This window comes from Cynara cardunculus (assembly GCF_001531365.2).
Source record: "Cynara cardunculus var. scolymus isolate 2C chromosome LG 16, CcrdV1, whole genome shotgun sequence".
NCBI lineage: Eukaryota > Viridiplantae > Streptophyta > Magnoliopsida > Asterales > Asteraceae > Cynara > Cynara cardunculus.
The window spans coordinates 11361816-11382268 of NC_037543.1; the positions used below are offsets into that span (position 1 = coordinate 11361816).

General features: G+C 32.5%; 1 protein-coding gene, 1 long non-coding RNA gene and 1 other non-coding gene across 3 annotated transcripts; 1 reads left to right on the forward strand and 2 right to left on the reverse strand.

Annotated features, from left to right (window-relative positions):
- Positions 1 to 3828: 3828 nt before the first annotated feature.
- On the reverse strand, positions 3829 to 5248 carry LOC112499685. The gene is made up of 2 exons (XR_003067251.1): positions 5137 to 5248; positions 3829 to 4073 (listed from the first exon to the last, which is right to left on the reverse strand). It is a non-coding gene; the product is annotated as an uncharacterized LOC112499685 (long non-coding RNA).
- Positions 5249 to 8273: 3025 nt separating this feature from the next.
- On the reverse strand, positions 8274 to 9194 carry LOC112529000. The gene has a single exon (XM_025140081.1). The coding sequence runs from the start codon at positions 9192 to 9194 to the stop codon at positions 8274 to 8276; it is 921 nt and encodes a 306-aa protein (XP_024995849.1).
- Positions 9195 to 10525: 1331 nt separating this feature from the next.
- On the forward strand, positions 10526 to 10633 carry LOC112499725. The gene has a single exon (XR_003067256.1). It is a non-coding gene; the product is annotated as a small nucleolar RNA R71 (small nucleolar RNA).
- Positions 10634 to 20453: the final 9820 nt, after the last annotated feature.

Consider the following 20453-nt stretch of genomic DNA (forward strand, 5'->3'; position numbering starts at 1 on the left):
ATTTTTGAAACCCATTTTCTGGTCAAATCTGGAACCCATCATTGATTAAATCTAGGGGTGAGCAAAGGGGGGACCCGTCTTATTTGACAGGAATCGGAACTGGAACCGAAACCGGCGGTTCTTGAGATATTGGAACTAGAACCGAAACCGTTTAGAGCGGTTCTTGAATTTTTGGAACCGGAACCGAAACTGCCGGGAACCGGTTCCGGGTACCCGCTTCCTAAAATATTAAAATTTTGTTATTTAGAAATAAAAAATAAAACATTGTCAAAACACTAAATAAATAAACAATAATACAAATTATACGGAATAATGGTTACAAATATTGTTTAACGATTACAAACCATAATAGACTAATAGTAAATGTTGAAAGTTTAACGATTACATACTATAATTTTAAATGTTCAATGTTTAACGATTACATACTACGAATCTAATTAAACACACAATTTGAAAAAATACGAATCATTTTATCTCAAAAATCTAATCTAGAGTTCTAAGTTCTTGACCTAATTTAAATTTAGTATTAAAAATAAATTATTATTTTTAATTGAAAAATACCGGGTACCCGCCGGTTCCGGGTACCCGGTCCTGGAACCGGTCACGGCGGGTAACAATTCCAAAAAATTGAGAACCACAACCATTCTCAATCGGTTCCGTATTTTAGAAACCGGAACCACTCATATCAGTTCCGGAACCGGAACTGGCAGTTCCAAGGCGGTTCCGGTTCCGCTGCTCACCCTTAGCAAAATCTATCATCTGGTCGAATCTATAACCCATTCTGCAGTCTAATATGAAACCAATATCATAAACCTCAAACTTAATGAAGCTGGAAACCAAACCATTGTGTTTGATTATTTTCATCTTGTATGTGTGAGAGAGAGGGCGGAAAGCTTCTATTTTGTTTTGTTAATGGCGGACCAGAGATGAAAGGGTGATCGAAGAAGGGGGAGTGGTCTGAGATGGGGGAGGGCCGCAGGCGAAGAATGAGAAGAGGTGATCGACAATTGAGGGAGTGTTTGTGATTGCTTATTTGAAACAACTTATACTTTCTTACAAAAGTCCTTATCAACTTATTATAAGTTAGAATGATTTAACTTATTCAAAAACTTCTTATTACCAGTATGGCACCGGTATAATCTGTTTATCCAAACAGTCAAAAGTTCTTATTACCGGTGTCACACTGAAATAAGTCAATACGTTATTTTTATAAGCAATCCCAAACACCCCGTGATTTAGGTTGACTTGATTTATGTTTTGTTTTTGTTTTTGTCTTTACTTTTGTTTTTTAAAATGCTTTAGATAGGTGTAATAAGCTAAATAAAGTTGTACATTAAGTCAGAAAAGACGAAAATACCCCTCGTGGAAGGGGCATGTGGGAGGGGGGGGGGGTTAACAACAACATATCTACCGTGATTAGGATAAGAGACTCAATCAACAAATAAAATATAGTTTAACATACATGTAATAATTTCGTTTGAGAGACCTAATGCATAATTCTTATATAATCAGAGGAATGAAAATGATAATTTACTCTAAATTATATTTCAATCGTCTGTTAAAACGTGTTTTTGTTTTAAGTTATTCAAAAACATGTAAAATGTTCTAACTTTAGTAATATTCCAATTCAAATTCCTCAAAATCAATTAATAAAAAGATAGTTTAGTTAATTTATTTGTATGAATTTTATAAACAATGGAATCCAACTTTATTCAAAATCCTATACACCAAATATTCCAAATCTAAATCCTTATGTTTACAAATCTTTAAAAAAAAATAGAAATTCCTTAATATCGTTTCGTCAAACCAAACAACTAAGAATATTATTGAAATTTGATGTAACTGATATCCAACATATTCTTTAATTATATCCAAAATCCTTAAAATCATTCTATCAAATTCCGAACGAAATGTGGTATTTTCTTAGGATGAGCCAGTGATATTTATCAGTTATAAGAGCAATTTCGACATATTTGCTTTAATTAATAAATTATATACCTTTTTGTGTAATTATCATACAACATATTTTTTAATCATGTCTTCAAAAGGGAAAAAGTAAGAAATGAGAATGCAAAAAACTATTACAATAGATTTTTTAGTTTTTTACACCTAATGATTATTTTTAGAGTAAATTACATGTTTTGTAATTGTAGTTAGATATTTTTAATTTTTTTTCCTAAATTCAAAGTAACGTGTTCTTCTAGATATGTTTTTTATATCGAGTTACATCTTAGTAGTTTAGTTGTATTTTAATGACTTGAGTTCCTCTAGTTATAGTTTTTTAAACTCAATGATTATCTTAATTATATTTTAAATTTTTTATATTTAAAATGAAATATTTATTCTCTATTTGATTATGTTTATCTACAGTTAGTTACATGAATTTAAACATGAAACTTTAATAAGTTGTACATACGCACAATTTACTTGTAATATTAAATTTTAAGTAATATGCATCAATAAACAGTACTTCATGTATAAAACATGGTTTTTAAGAGTTTTTATCAAATGCTTTATAATATACTATAGATATGTGTGTGTGTGTTCAATTGCAAACCAATTTTAGGTTGTAAATTAATGGACAAATCTGAGTTATTGATCAAATTAGGAAAACTAATAAAAGCCTAAAACACAAAGTGCTTACAAGGAGTGATTATGAGTAAAAATGAAATTAATTTCAAATTTGAATCACACTGCTAACTTATTTGGTTCTTTTTCTTTTTTAAGTACAAAAATTTACCCAGTTAATTTTTAAACTAAATTATCTTAAAAATTATTAATATATTAATCAAACAAATTTTGTCATAAAACGAGCATTTAATTCTGTTCGATTTGACATTCATTTCAATATAGTTTTTTTTTTTTCTTTTAAATGGTTTTTCGCGTAAAATGGTATATTTTTATAATATTTATTATGAATATTTATGTATGTTCACGTGTATATAAAAACTGGTAGGTTATCGTTTTATACACACAAACACAGCAGAAGTCAATTGATAGATTTTCAATTTGTCTTGATCAAAAATCAAGGTTGTGAGTTATAGTTTTAGACACATAAACACACACCAAGTCAATGAATGGTTCATGTTCACTCTTGATAGGTATTGGGTTATAGTCATGAAAAACGTGATACCAAGTTACGTACTTACATTGAAGGTGTTTTTGAGTTACAGACTATGATGTAGAAGAAGATGATGTCAATTTACAGACTCACGGTGAAGGTGTTGTCGACTTACAGATTTACGACGTCGAACTGTTATACGCATCGTAACGTACATGAATATTCATAATAAATAACACATATATAACATTTCATGTTAAAAACAGCTAAAATGTTCTTTTTTTCCTTATGTAATATGTATGGTTAAGATATTAGTAATTTTAAATATAAGAATTTATAAATGAAGGGTAACAATTTTTAGTTTAAAAAATAAAAGAAAAAAAGCATATATATAAACGTGGGAAAGATTAAAATAAACTTCGTTTTCGTGCTAATCATCTTAATTAATCATTTTAATTAAAAAGTTATATTTAATGTGAATCGTTATATCAAACAAAGATGGAGGGTCAAGATTTGTCCACCGGTTGACCATTAGTTTAAAATTATAATTTCCATGTCTTCTTTTTACTATTAAGACAAATATAAACAAATCTATAACATTTTTTGAGTATTCGGTTTTTTTTATCCAATTTTTCACCTTGAAATAATTGGCGATTTTAAATCTACAACTCGAATTAAATCTTATTTGCAAATCTCATATGTGAACACGAACATCGATGATCTCCATTGGTCGTCTGAAAATGCAATCTATAACACCTCATTTCACATTTGCATATAACCCTCATATTTCATATAATATGAAATTCAAATAATTACACACTAGTCCCAAATGTACAACTTGTCATACTACAAAAGTAGCTACAATGTTTTCCATATACACCCAACACAAAACTTGTAAACATAAAAAGTTATCAAGTACAAGTTATATAACATCTTTTAAAATCCACATATGTAAAGCAATCATTATATCTTCACATTTTCCCCTTTCTCTTATCCTCTAATTATGTCTGACCTGTAAAGCACATTTTAAAACACAAATAAGGGTTAGACCATAAGTTTTAGTGAGAAATCTCTTTTGATTGTTATTACAGGATGAAAAAAATCACCAAAACACTTCTATAAAGCCCATATTTGTATATATAACAAATAAACAGTGAAGTCTCAAAATTATCGCATTAAATAAACAAATAATAAAGTTGTCGCATCCCACATGTAATATACCAACTTATCGCATCACACCGATGCGATACCATATTTTGTCGCATCAAACACATGTGATAACCGACTAACCCCCTTGTTGCACCTCAAGAATGCGATATCCCAATCTTGTCACATCTCAAGGATGCGATCACCTCAATTTATGACATCCAATAGATGTGATAAACACACTTATCACACCATATAGATGGGATAACCACCATTTTATCGTACCACACTGATGCGATAACAGTAACTTCTCACACCATACTAGTGTGATAAACTCAACATATCGCATCTCAAGGATGGGATGGAAATCGAAGATGTTATAAATAACACTTCAATTTTCATCCCAATTTCATCGCATCACACGTATGCGATAAAAATCAACCTGATCGCATTACACTGATGCGATAACAGATTCTCATGATCTTAAGATCATCATTTTCAGAATTTGATTATGTCACTCTTATCCAGTATACCCAGCTTTTGATTATGCCACCCTTATTACAAAGATATACACCTCTTCTGATTTTCCCACCCTTATTATAAAAAATACTCATTTCCTGATTATGCCTTCCTTATTACCAAATAATACACAACTCTTGATTACGCACCCTTATTACAAAGATATACATCTCTCTTGATTTTGCAACCCTTATTAACAAAAATACTCATCTCCTGATTATGCCACCCTTATTACCAAATAATACTCAGCTCCTGATTATGCCACTCTTATTACAATAAAATGATAAAATCATATCGAAACTCAAAATTTATGCTAATAAATAGCATGTAATCATCAAATACTCACATATAAAACCTTATGGTTTCTTCACCAAAAGCATAATAAATGATGTTTTCAAATTAAAACTCACCTTATGATCACAGAGATATGAAGATGTTAACAGAAGCAAATAATCCAGTCATAACACAAAATCAGACTCTTCTTCCTTCTTCAGTTTCTGCTTGTTCGAACCCAAAGCAAAAATACACACTTTTTTTTATACCAAATCCCAAATAGGAAATATCTTCATAATATGCATATATTTAGTAAGAGGCGGTGGACGAAAATAATATTTTAAAAGAACTTCTCAAAACAAACCCTTAGCTTTCACAATTCTTCAAAGCAACCCTCAAACTTTTATAACCGCAAACCTGGTTATCACATAACCAAACACAATAGTTCCCAACAAACCACTATTAGAAGGTGAAAATTAGGTGTATATTGGTTCATATGTTCACATGTGAATTCTAATATTGTTCACATGTGAATCTTAATCATAACTTGTACGCGAATCAATTTAAATTTATAGCCAAGAAATATAGATTCACATATGAATGTGTGAATTCTAATATAGATTTACATATGAATCTTGATTATAACTTGTATGTGAATCAATTTACAACTTATAATCAATATTCTGAATCAGTTTAAAATTCATATTATAAAAAACAAATATATCATCATAGATTTTAAATTAAATATAATGAAATTCTCGTTTTTTTTTTTGGTGTAATTTATTTAAATAACATATTGATTATATTTTAGATAATTTAACTTAAAGAAAAGTAGGTAATCTAATTTTTTTTATTTAAAAAAAGAAAGTAGATAAATTTTGTGAAAAATTGAGTGAATTAGTGATAATTATACAAAAGTTTTTAAAATGTCCTTCAACTTTTTTAGCTTCTTTAAATTATTCATAATTTTGTCTATGTTTACATATTTTGTCCAAAGATCTTAACTATTGAAAAATCTCATCTAATGGTTGAAAGTTTTTACCCATTTTCTTTTAAATTAAATTACCTAAAATATAATTAATATTTTATTTATATATATTATACCAAAAAACAATGAGAATTTCATTATCTTTTATTTAAGATCTATGATGATCTATATATTCACATATGAATCTTAAATTGATTGAGAATCTCTCTTATCCGATGTAAATTGACTCAGATATAATTTATAATTAAGATTCACATGTGAATCAATGTTATGATTCACATTTCATATATAAATTTTAAACTGATTCAAAATCTCGGTTATAAATTTTTTTGATTCACGTACAACTTATGATTAAGATTTATATGTGAACCTATGTTAGGATTCACATATTCACTTATGAACCAATGAAAAATATCGTTGCTGAGATTTAATTTGATTTTTAGATTGTAAAATTGTCAATGACTTCAAGATGAAAAATTAGATAAAAATCAATAATTATTAATGTTGAAAAAATGTTATAGAAAAAATAAGAAATAAATTAGGATATTTGATTTTTTCAACAATTATCTTAATTTAGTGGTTGAGGTTGTTTCTCCGATTTTTTAAAATTTAAGGCTTCTCATTTAAACTTAACATTATACAGAGAGATCCTTTTTTTTTTTTTTGTTAACCAAAGAAATAGTACAAACTTTGTTAATCGGGAAATTTTCGTCCTTTTCATTTATTGATACCACATTCCTTACATATTTAATTCACTTAATTATTACATTTTTATTTATCTCATTCACTTAATTGTTTCACCTATGAATTTCTGGTTTCACCAGAGAACTTGTTTAAACTTTCTTAATTATCTCTTTCAATTTGGTTTCATCTATGAACTTTAGTAAAACTATTAGAACGACCAAAGTTCATACACGAAACAACAATATGAAGTTTAAAAACAAATCATTGTTTTTCACAGATGAACTTTAAATAAAAATTATTATTTTACTTTTTGGTTTCACCTATTAATTTTGATTATTTGGTTTCATCTATAAACTTTAAATAAAATCATTGTTCTAATTTCTGGTTTCACCTATAAACTTTCTAGTTTACCATTAGGCAAAAATCATTAAATATTATCATTGATTATCTTACAAAAATAAAATATGATTATCTTTCAAAGATAAAAAAATTATTTAAATATTATTATTCATTATTTTCCAAAAATATTATATGATTATATTTCAAAAATAAAAATAATTTATTCCAAAAATGTCCTTTATTTAATATCATTTAATTTTTTTTATCAGATTATAACCTTTAATTTAACCACAACCATTGATAAAGAAAATGAAAGGTTCAGATTGGTTAACAAATGAGACATATGAGACATTTTTTGTGCTTTGTACAAGTCCAACTAAGATATCTTTTTAGAGCTTTGCTCTTTTGTATTGATGATTTGGCTTTAGTGGAACACCCTCTCCCAAACTTGAAATGTTGACAATGTCATTATTGGCTATATGGGGTGTGTAGTGAATAGAGGGTACAAGTGGCTATTTGTGAGTTGTGATGAAAGGGCTATATCATGCTCCTCATGTTATTGGTGCGTGAGTCAAGTTCTATCCCAAAAAGAATGGTGCTAGTTCTAGCAAGAACATATCTACTAGGTGAATATGTAACAACCTCAGAATTATTTAGGCTATGACATCAAAGGCAACTATCAACGAACATGCATTCTTGTAAAGAAAATAAATAAAAAAAAATGTAAAATTATCCCAGACTCAAAAATTAAACAAATATTTGGAGACTAAAGAAATATGATTGAACCTGTCCTACTCCAAAGGAGTAGGCTGCATAGCCTGTGATGCAAAGGTGATGCCTTATACATGCAAAATCCTTCTTCAACTTCTCATTCTCTTCAAACAGCCTTTGATTCTCCACCTTGATGGCCTTTAGAATGTTTTCACGAAAAGTTTATGTTCTCACCTGTTATGAGAATAAATAAAAGCACCAACCTTTCTACAAAAATGGAGCTGTTATGATTAGTCGGTGATAAATAATGTATAATAAAGCTTATCTAAACATTTTCATTAAAGGACAAATTGGCAGCCTTAAAGTTTTTCAACATGAAATGAGTATAAGGCTCCCAGTCAATCTTAGGCATTCCGAGGAAAGTCATAATCTCAACCAAATATGCCTCAGGGGCCGTGTGCAAGAGTGCATCACTATCAGAATCTATGTGAGGCGAGAGACCGAATAATTTATTTATGGTTTTGTCAAAAGTAGACACCTTTCTTTGTGACTCTATGAATGTGAAGTTATTGTCATCTTGGATGATTTTATGTTGACAAAAAGAAGGACTAATCCCCTTTTGGTCGTCAATGGTCCATCTATAACTTTTGTGTGCAACTTCAACATATCCACTAATTTCTTCTCTTGATGCAAATCTAGGGTAGATGAGATGATGACAAACAATTTGCCTTCTTCTCTTAGAAAATCATACTTCAAATGAGATGGGAGTTGTTTCAACTCCAAGTCAGGTGGTGATATAATGGATGAGGTGAAGTCGTTCTGCTCTCTATTTTCTAGCAACTCAAATGTTGCATCATCTACTGTGACAACATCATATCCTACTACCTCTAATTCCTTAACAGTCATTTTCTCTATTACCTCATCACTCTCTTCTTTATACTTAAGGGCTTTCAAAGAATTGAAAACATTAAATGCGACTTTTTGGTCCTGGAGGCTCATAGTCAGCTCTCCTTTCTGGACATCTATCAAAGTTATTCCGGTGGCTAGGAATGGTCTCTCTAAAATGATAGGAATCTCCTTATCGGCCTCAAAGTTTAAGATGATAAAATCTGCCGAAAATATGAACTTGTCAACTTGCACTAAAATATCTTCAATTTTTCCCTTAGGATATGCAATGGATTTGTTGGCCAATTGAAGAGTAACAGTGATAGGTCTAGCCTCTCCTATGCCTAAGGTATTGAAAACAGATAAAAGCATGAGGTTGATACTTGCACCTAAGTCACACAAATCTTTCCCAATCTCCTTCCCACCTAGAGAACAAGGAATACTGAAACTTCCCGGGTTTTTAAGCTTAGGAGGTATCTTGCTGGTCAGAAGTGCACTACATTCTTCAGTAAGAGCTATGATTTTATACTTGGTCAGCTTCTTCTTCTTACTTAGGATGTCCTTAAGGAACTTAGCATAACTAGGCATTTGCTCGATTGCCTCAGCAAGTGGTATGTTGATATGCAATTCTTTTTACACATCCAAGAATTTTTTAAAATGCAGTTCTTCCTTCTGATTTCTCAACCTTTGGGGTAAGGTACATAAGGAGGAACTGGTTTTATGACAGCTTTGTTTGAATGTGTTGAGCAAGATGAGTCATTTATGCCTTGGGTGGTCTTACTCTCTTGTGGTGTGGATAGGGTTACGACTTTGGTCTTAGAATCTGCTATAACCTTATTTGTAAAGACTTTTTCTTAGTGGCCTCTTCTGGAAACAGTAAAGGGTAGTCTGATTTTGGGGGAACAATATTAATGACCTTAGATGATTGGTTTTCTAATGGTTTTGGTAGTTTTTCAATAACAGGGGTCAATGATGTAGCATCCGTTTTTGACAAAATTGGTTCACGATCTTTTTGCAATGCATCTGTCAATTCTTCCCACTTCTCAGGGTCACTTCTTTCACATGTTCCTTTCCTACGACTCTCAGGACTTTTGTTTTACTAGGCAAAGTAACAATGACTCTACTGGTCTGATTGAGTGCAAGTTGACTGACCTAGGTTTCCATATTTCTGATAGCAGCACTTTGTTGATTAAAAAGAGATTGATTCTGAGAGTTTTGTTGGGTTATCAAAGCTTATTTTTTGAGCTTGAGCTTACGTAAATAACCCTTTTATCATTGCTTCCAAAGAAGATGATAAATCATCCTATGGAGGTGGCTTGTTTTGAAAAGGTGGTTGAGTAGGTTGAAAATTTTGGTGATGATTTTGAGAGTTAGAGCTGCCTACATGTTGTTGGGGTTGAAAATTAGAGGTTCCTTGCTGCTTATGTGCAGGTGGATTTAAAGATGGACTATTCCAAGAAAAATTTGGGTGTTGTTTCCAACTTGCATTGTAATTGTTGGTATAGGGACCAGATCCGTTATGAACAGAGTTTATAGATTCAGAATTATGAGGACAATATTCATACGAGTGTTCCCCGCCATAACAAAAACATTGTACTGAAAGGACTTTTGGAATAGGTGTAGTAACAGCTGGTTGCATTCCTTGGCCAGAAGTAAGGTTTTTAACCATGGTGGCCATGGAAGTGAGTTGTGCTATTAATGCAGTGTATGCATCTACATCATGAATTCCAGCAGTCTTCTTTTGTTTTTGAGCATCTGGATCAGCCCAATGTCCATTGTTTGCTGAAATTTTTTCAATGATCTCATACCCTTTATTGTAGGTACTAGCTGTAAAGGCCCCTCCTGCAGTCGCGTCGAGCATCTGTTTAGCCATGGGACTTAACCCATTGTAAAATGTCTCATGTTGAATACAGTAGGGAATGCCATGGTGTGGGCATTTCATTAACATCTATTTAAACCTCTCCCACGCATTATGAACAACTTTATCGTCCATTTGTTTAAAAAAGACAGATTTCATTTTTAGACTTAGCGTTTCTAGTGGGTGGAAAATATTTCCGCTAAAAATTTTCATCCATATTACTCCCAGATGGCACAGAACCCGGTGGTAATGAAATAAACCATGCCTTTGCTTGATCCCGTAAAGAAAATGGGAATAAAATGAGTCTTGAAGTGTCATTAGACACTTCCGGGATCAAGAAAGCATCGGTGATTTCTATGAAAGACTTTAGATGTGAGTGAGGGTCTTTCGATGGTAATCCAACAAATTTTCCATTTGTTTGCAACATATGGAACATGATCAATTTTAGTTCGAAATGGAGGGATGCCATTTGTGGCCTACCTATCCCGAAGTTTAATTGCTCAAAATCAGGGATAGCATAGTCCATGATTCTTCCATTTTTAGAGTTTGCCAGATTGATTATATTTGAAGTTTGTGCTCTTGGTTGATCATTATTTTCCGATTCCGTGTCATCATTACCCATATTATTATCATTGTATGGGTGTCATTGTGGAAAGTTCTGGAATGGCGGTATTGATGCAAAAACAGGCGGTTGATTTTCCAAATGTGGCACATCTAGAATGATTGGGGGAGGTAACGCCATGTTGGGAGGGAGTAGAGAAAAAAATGCTCTTTGTCCCCTCCTTTTTTGGCGAAATGTTCTCTCAATATCAGGATCAAATTCGAGAAATTCCTCGTAGTGTATCTGTGGCATACACCACTTTCAAATGATTCAAACGGTACTAGAAAAATCAAATCTTTACTTTATTCTTAAAAAGAACTTTTAGCTTGTCAATCCCCGGCAACAACGCCAAAAACTTGGTAGGTTATTTTCACACCCTTAGACTTATAACATGAACCACAAAGAAAGTATACAATATGGTCCAATGTCGTCTTTTCCAAGTAATAAAGTGGTAAAAACCGAATATCGTCCACGGAGATTGTAGCAAAGACTTAATAAGAGTCCAATAAAAGAGATGATTTCAGATGATGAAATTGAAGACTTCAGTTTGATTCTGAGCTAACAATGATAAAATAACATAATATACAGGGGGTAGCATGGGTGTAAGACTTGTGGTGAAATGTAAACACAAATACCAGCAGACAATGTTGTAGGAATGCTACAACATGCAGTAAGCCATAACTAGTTCCACCATCTATTTTGAAGGTATTCCTCTCGGACTTCACCATTGCACTATATTATAGCTTTCAATCCATATCTCTATGTGGTATCCGGACCAGGGATAGTGACAAAATGGTGTCTTAAAAATATATGGATAACCAAATTTCTTGTTAAAAATCACTCTTTCGAGCCGATTCCTATATCATTCAAGTTGGTGTGTGTTCTAGATAGTTCATCTCTGAATTTACCACACTTCGAAACTTTTAAAGAGTGACCAACCTTTCGGGAGTTAATTTGAAAGACATAAATGACAAGTCTCCTTGTCGGCAACTTTCTCAAGTCTACCTCTTATATCGTTCAAGCTGACGTGCATTCAATGGCTTATCTCTAAGACCACGACACTTTAACACTTTCAAAATAGTGATTAACTCGTAAAGAAGTGTGCTTGGTTTTTATAAAAACTTGAACGAAGTAGTGGAACATTGTTATTGCGAAATAAAGTCCACTTTCTTTTGGTTTAACATTTCATCATTTGTCTTACACCCTAGCTAACGGAATTAGCTACTCATTATAGAAATTAAATGACAAAAAATATAAAGAACAAAAAGTAAAGACATAAGTATAAATGACGGAAAGTAAATGACTGAATGAAAAGAGCGAAAATTAAATGACAAGAAAAGTAAATAAAGTAAGAACAATGCTGCAGCAACTCATATAAAAGAACATTTTTTAAAGAAATTTAAGAACTAACTTGCACATATGAACGAGATACAAAATTGAATAAGTGTTTTTGGGATGGATTTATGAGCTACCATGGGGTCTTATTTATACAAAAGAGCCAAGGAAGAAGACAAAAGTCTTGGAAGAGCCATGGTTTCAAAAAGGGAGACAAAAGGCTAAAGAGAAAAAGGTATCATCACATAAAAACAAAAGTAACCTCCAAAAAACGTTCATTCCAGATGTAGAGGTCCTTATCCACTGAATTAACAAAAATTTGTCTTACTCCTTAATCTGTAGCTGAATTCTTAAGTTCTTCCCAAAAAGCCGTTTTATGACAGTTCAGTGCTGCCGGAATGCTGCAACACAGAACATTATGCTTTCAAGTTAAGATTTTTCTACGCTAATGATGCAAAGACAAGCTAATCACTTAATTTAGCTTCAAATATAAACAAATGGAAAATAATGTAATAAAAAGGACTTAAGGTTAGGATAAAAGAAAATAAACTACCTAAAAGTAAAGAAATAAATGCTTTATGCCTTGAATAATCAATGCATATTAGTTTGTTAAATAATACCAAGTGAAAAGACTAGACTTGTCTTGGTAGACAATTAAGATTTTGAGTCAAACTTTTTAAAGGGTTGGACTTTATTTTGGTTGCAAATAAACAACTATCTCTAAATATTGGCCAAAAGAGAATGTATAGACATTCAAAAGAAGGGAAAAATGAACATCTAGAAAGGGAAAAAAAGACATCAAGAAGAGCCAATCAACCAAAATTCGACAAAGAATAATCGAAACGTTACAAAAATCAATCAGAACTGCATATATGATTGTAGATTTTATAATAAAGAAACCAAACCTATTACGTAACATCCCAAGTCTAAAGTAGAACTCAATAATCTCGAAATTATATTAAAATTATAGTGAAAATTATTGATGGTCTATAACTTTGAGTTTATAAGGACCTCACAGATTCAGCTATCAATCTATGTGATATAGATTGTTACATATTCTTTATCTTGAAAATATGAATGTATGTGTGTCAAATAGACAACAATGGTGTTAACTCTTAAATTATCTGTGGATGTTGAATTGACAAGTCTCACTACAACAAAAATGAGGTTATAGCACGTAAATATTTTGTAAGTGTCCTAATAAATAAAATATTTGTGTGTTACATGTATAAATATTACAGTAAGTTTATAATACGGTTTTTTATAAAGTTTTTTTGACTAGTGTCTTCGTCCATCCTTTCTCGAACCAGATCCATGCCTTGGGCTTAAGTAAATGTTATATTAGTTTTTCTATTGGACACTTTGAAGAAGTCTCCTATGAACACATTTTTTTTCTAGGACATTTTTTTATATAAAACGCTTTCTAATGTCATTTAAGAAAAATTAATAGGATGTTCTGTTTTTAAAAATGTCATAAGGAACTTGTTAAGCCGTCCAAACATCTGAAAACACAAAAATGAGATGTTTGTGTAAAACCCGAATACCCAGCAATCCAAAAATTTGAAATTTGACTTTTGAGGATATTTGGGTTCGGGTTGGATTTAACCTTTGACCACCCCACTCGTCCGAAAATTCGATATATACACACGCACAATCACACATACCAGATGTGTACTCGCGCGATGAGACAGGAGCCGTAAATGTAAACAATTTTGAAGCTTTTTGGTGGTTTTATTAGATGAGATTTTAACGATGATATGATTTCACTTAGTATTTATATATTAATACATTTTGAATAAATAACAGTCGAAATATCATTTTCCTATATTTATTTAAGCTAGTCAAGAAATATTCATTAAATCACGAAACACTTGATACCCAATAAAACATGACCTAATGAATCAAAAAAGCTGTTCAATCGGCCAACCAGGAATTTAGCCAAAAAGCTCCATCTGTTATAACACACAAATATACAAATATCAAGAAAATTCTTTGATAAATCCAAACCAACAACTTTGGTGCTTACCACAGTTTGAGCACAAAAATGACAATGACCCACTGCTATTTGGAGGTTTTCAACAAAATTTTTACTAGAATATGAGTTTCAAGAACAAGAACAAATAGAAAGGTTGTTCTTGCTAGCAGGCAGCAATTACAACTTAAAGAAAACATCGACCACAATTAGTATCTATTTCTGTTCAAACGCGTTGTATTAAAAGTTTTATTAAGAACTTGTTATAATACCTTTAGAAATGACCCTTTTATTAAGACGTCTTGAAATTGATGACGTCCTATAAATCCAATTTCGTTATAATGTGACGAGTCTAAGTCTAAAATCAGCTTGTCGGTGGAAAAAGATATAAAATAATAATATTTAAAAGATAAAACAAAATAGCAGCCACAACATGAAACAAAACTTCTAGATGATGATTTAACAAATAAATGATGTGAAAAAATAAGTACTTTAAGCCTTAAAGACTCGAGCTTTTCTAGTGTTCATCATTTTTTTATCACAAAACTATTAAAATTAAGTTAGACATATGACAGTTACAATTAAGTTAGTTTATGTCTGACAGTTGAGTTAGTTATTTTGGACAGACAGATCGTTTGGTAACAGGGGTATTAGTTAGTGAAAGGTTGAGTCATTTGGCCTTAAGGGTATGACCCTTGGTTGTGTATATATATGTCTATGTATGTACCTTATGTGATTTTATGACAATAAAACATAAAGATATAGAATATTTACTTGTATATCTAACAATGTGGTATCAGAGCACAGATTATGGCCTCGACCTCGAACACCTTATTACACCCACAACTTCTCAAACTGAATAGGAAGAACTATCACCATTGGAGTATACAAATGAGGGTTCTGTTTGAGTCACAAGAATTATGGGACATTATAGAGCTTAGCTTCGATGAACCAGAAGAATGAGATGAACTCACACCAGAACAAGAAGAGGACTTAAGGGATTTAAGAAAGAAAGACAACAAGGCTCTCTACACCTTATATCAAGCCGTTGATGAGATTATCTTTGAAAGGATATCCTACACGTCTTCATCCTAAGATGCATGGGATGTATTATACAAAACTTATCGTGGGGAAGACAAGGTAAGGGTTGTAAGACTACAGACCCTTAGATGTGAATTTGATGGGCTTAAAATGAAGGATGCAGAAACAATCGAAGAATTCTACAACCGAGTTATAATTCTATTGAACCAACTCAGACTAAACAGTGAAATCACAGAGGATACAAGGTGATTGAGAAAATCCTTAGGAGTTTAACCCGAAAGTTTGAATACGTTGTGGTGGCCATTGAAGAATCCAAAGATCTCTCAACTTTATCCTTAGAAGGTTTGATTGGAACACTTCAATCACATGAACTAAGGATGAAACAGTTTGATGCCACCCCATACGAACAAGCATTTCAACTACAATATCCAAATAACCAAGACAGAAACAAATCCTATGGGAAGGAACAACAAAGGGACTCCTATGGGAAGGAACAACAAAGGGACTTCAGAAGAAAATATAAGAACAAACAAGAAACCCAGTGTAGTATTTTCATTGTCAAAAATTTGGCCACATAGCCAAGTTTTGTAGAAAAAGAATAGAAGAAGAAAGGGACAACAGTTTTGTTAATACAGAAGAGAGAATGAAGCCATATTCATGATTCTTAGTACACAAGAAACTGTTTTCAACAATTGGTATATTGACAACGGCTGTAGCAACCATATGTTAGGGAACAAAGACATTTTTCCCATATAGATGAAACTCGAAAAAATGAAGTAAGAACGGGTGATGGCAGAACATTGAATGTGTGTGAAATTGGAGATCTCTGAGTGGAAAGGAAGAATGGACAAAGGAAAATATCAAATGTATACTTTGTGCGAGGACTCAAGCATAATCTGTTGAGCGTAAGACAACTTATGCAGAAAGGTTTTGACTTACACTTCAGAAATGGATCATGTAAATGGAATGATCAAGATAGGAAACTTAAGGGAAAATATATATGACAGGAAACAGGATGCTTCCATTGAATTTTACTGAGGATGGATTGTTTTCTTTCAATCTGTCTACAAGAGATCAGTCCATGCAATGACATCACAGGTTTGGCCATACAAACCTTGGATATTTAAGTTATATGCAAAGACATAGCTTGGTAAAAGGAATGCCAAGTCTGAACAAGGTCAAAGATATATGTGAGGGATGCATGATGGGGAAACAAAAATAGGGAAGCATTTCCACAACAAGGAGCATGGAGAGCAACAAAACCTTTGGAATTAATTCACACAGATGTTTGTGGACAAATGAAGACACCATCTGTTGGAGGTAATAGGTACTTGGTGACCTTTATAGATGATTTTATTAGAAAATTATGGGTTTATTTCTTAAAAGAAAAATCAGAAGTCTTTAAAAATCTTAAGACCTATATTGAAAACCAAAGTGGTCACAAAATTAAAACACTTAGATCTGATGGTGGAGGAAAATACAACTCCACTCACTTCCTTGATTTCTTAAAACAAAATGGCATCCATCATCAGATGACCACTAGGTACACACCACGGCAAAATGGTGTGGCTGAGACACTAAATAGAACTATTATTGAAAAAGCAAGAAGCATGCTTAAGAGTAAACATTTAGATAACTTTTTTTGGGCAGAAGCTGTGTCCTATGCATGCTATCTAATGAATAGAACCACTACAAAAGGCCTTACTGATATGACACCACAAGAAGCTTGGACTGGTTTCAAACCCACAGTAGGTCATCTTAGGACCTTTGGGTGCTTAGCATACTCCTTTATTCCATAACAGAAAAGAAGCAAGTTAGATGAAAAATCTGAAAAAACAATATTCATTGGCTATAGCAATAAGTCCAAGGCTTAAAAATTATACAATCTTATTACAAAAAAAGACTATAGTAAGCACGGATGTTGTTTTTGAAGAAGGAAAAGAGTAGAATGACTCATCAAGTCCTGAAAATAGAGAAGCCTACAATCCACAGTTTACATCTGTTGAAGAAGGACAGAAAATGATTCAACAAAATCAAAATGACCAGGACTCTATCAATCACTTAGACTCTCCCACAACACCCGTAACTACTCAAACCTTTGAGAACTCAAACTCTCAAACAACTTCTATTGAGAGTCCACCTATAAGAGGATATAGAAGTCTTGTAGACATTTACAATGATCCAAGAAGCTTAGAATTCAATGAGAATGCATATTTTGTTCTCTTCTGTGATGTTGATCCAGTATCATTTCTAGAAGCTTGGCATGACAAGAAGTGAAACGATGCTATGAATGTTGAAATATAGGCCATTACAAAAAATGACACGTGGGAATTAGTGAGTCTTCCAAGTAGTTGTAAATCAATTGGGGTTAAATGGGTATACAAGACCAAGCTAAATGAGAAGGGAGAGGTTGATAGATTCAAAGCAAGCTTGGTTGTGGAAGGCTATAAACAGAAATTTGGAATAGATTATCAGAAAGTTTTTGCTCCAGTTATCAGAATGGAAACAGTAAGATTGGTATAGGCTATGGCTGCACACAACAAATGGATGGTACACCAAATGGATGTAAAGTCAGCCTTCCTAAGTGGTTTTCTGGAAGAAGATGTTTACATAGACCAGCCTGAAGGATACATAAAGAAAGGAGAAGAATATATGGTATGTCATTTGAAAAAAGCCTTGTATGATTTGAAGCAGGCCCCAAGGGCTTGGTACAGCAGAAGTGAGAGCTATTTCCTAACTCACAGTTTCACAAAGTGTCCTCAAGAACATACTCTATTTACTCTCAAACGGCAAGGTATGATTTTGATAGTTTGCATATATGTTGATGACCTAGTGTTCACTGGAAATTCAAGTGAATTAATAAAAGCTTTTAATTATATATTATAATAATTATGTTTTAATAACAAAAAGAATATTATAATAAAAAATATATTATTTTATTCTTACTAAGATTGTAATAATATTAAATGTGTTTTTTTGGTATTTTTTAATGTATGGTTTGAATTTATACATGATTAAAATATAAATAAGAAAATGAGTCTTTATCCAAGAACGATATCACGAAGAACATCAAATAGTAACATTTGAGATATAGATAAACTCAAAACAAAAATGAAGATGATAGCTACTTCTAATTGTAAAAATAGATGAGTTATTATGTTCTAGTGTAAGCGACCGACATAAACTAATACATAAAAGATTGAACTTTCCATCTTGAAACCAAACTTTTGATACCAAAAATTGAAATTAAGTTATCCAGATGCATAAATCTAGATAAAAGAAAACGAAAAACCGAGAAGAGAATTAGGGCAAGCAGAGGTAATCCAATTGAGATTTTGGAAAATTTAAGAAAGAATTTTTTGACTTACTCTTTAGAACAAATTTGTTTCCTGTTGTGTGAACATGCAAGTCTTTTAATGAGTTATTAACTGTACACGTAGGAACCCCTCTCAGTTGCCTGGCAAGCTACGTCCCACCGATCCCGCCAATAACAACAAGTTGGCATATACCTGTAGAAAACGCTGTTGGATTCAGCTATTTGGCGTTTTACAGATGCAAACATTGGTTCTATACGGGAAAATTCTTGAGAAGAAGATGCTGGAAGCGAAAAATGAGAACCTGATCATGGCAGAAATCAAACCAGAGTTGAGAAAACTCGGAAAAAATGGTGGAACCTCTAGAAATTTCCCAAATACAAGCTCTTATTTCGAAGAATGAATACAAAGGGCCAACTTGATCCTCTTCCCCAGGGATCCCCGATAAGGGAACCCTAGGAGAGCCGCCGACTCCCCCAAATACGGATACGCGTCCATGAGCTTTGGCAATATTGTTAATCAATTCCATAATGAGTACCGTTTTACCCATGCCAGCTCCCCCGAATAGTCCGAAGCTATAGAGGTGTAATTTTGTTATGTTTTCTGATGAATTGCTTAAATTAATCTGTTGAAAGCAAAAGGGAGTAGTTTACCGGAAGGCATCGAAGTCATATCAGCGAGGGGAATTAGATGTGGAGGAATTATTGGTGGTGAGCATAAAATGGTAGCAATAAAAGAAAAAGAAAAAGTGGGTGAGATGGAGGACGAAAATCGAAATATTGAAATAACAGAGGTTACGTGAGACGGTGAATTGGAATAGAGGCGTGTCGTGAGGATGTGTCTGGTGGATCCGAGGTGGGGATGGGCTTTCAAGACTGTCGGTTTGGAGCATGATTATGGTTTAGTGACGATGGTGGATGGAGTGATTTCCATGGCGGAAGAGAAAGGTTGGAGGGTGCTTAGTATACGAAAACATTCAATAAAATTTCACATATGAAACATCTCTGAATATTGACACTTTTTTGTTTCTTATTGTGTTTCACCTATGAAACATTACTAAAAATTCACATATAGAACATGTACTAATATTGTTACTTTCTGGTTTCACTTATGAATTTTGGTAAATATCTTGGAACAACCAAAGTTCATACGCGAAATCATATTATGAACTTTAAACAAAAATAATTGTTTCACCTATGAACTTTGATAAAAATATTTGAACAACCAAAGTTCATAGATGAGACAACACTTTGAACTTTAAAAAAACATCATATAAAATAATCACGATTCTTGGCTTTCTAAATGAAATTCATTATCAATTTGAGATACAAAAATGCATACAAATCAAAATGTTAAGTCAAATTCTAACAAAAACCAAACACAAATTAAAAATGAAATCCACTTGACAAGATTAAGAAAAGCGATGAAAGTGTGGTCCCTCACATCTCCCTCTTTGCTGGTCCCTCCCTTTTCTTCCATCATCGTTGTTAACCATCTCCTAAAAACGAGGAGCCATCCCCGTCAGTCAACATCTCCCAGAATGAAGAGCCATCGGTAGCCTTTCAGCATCGCCGCCAATCAACATCATCGTCATTGGTAGAAGGGATCCATCACTACGCCTTGAACCATCGTTGCCACTCATGAACAAGTCGTCGAATTGGAAAGAATGATGGAGAAATATATATATATATATATATATATATATATATATATATATATATATATA

What these genes read in the sequence shown, in the direction of transcription:
- LOC112529000 (XM_025140081.1), bottom strand. Translation starts at nt 9,194, where the DNA reads ATGCCTAGTTATGCTAAGTTCCTTAAGGACATCCTAAGTAAGAAGAAG.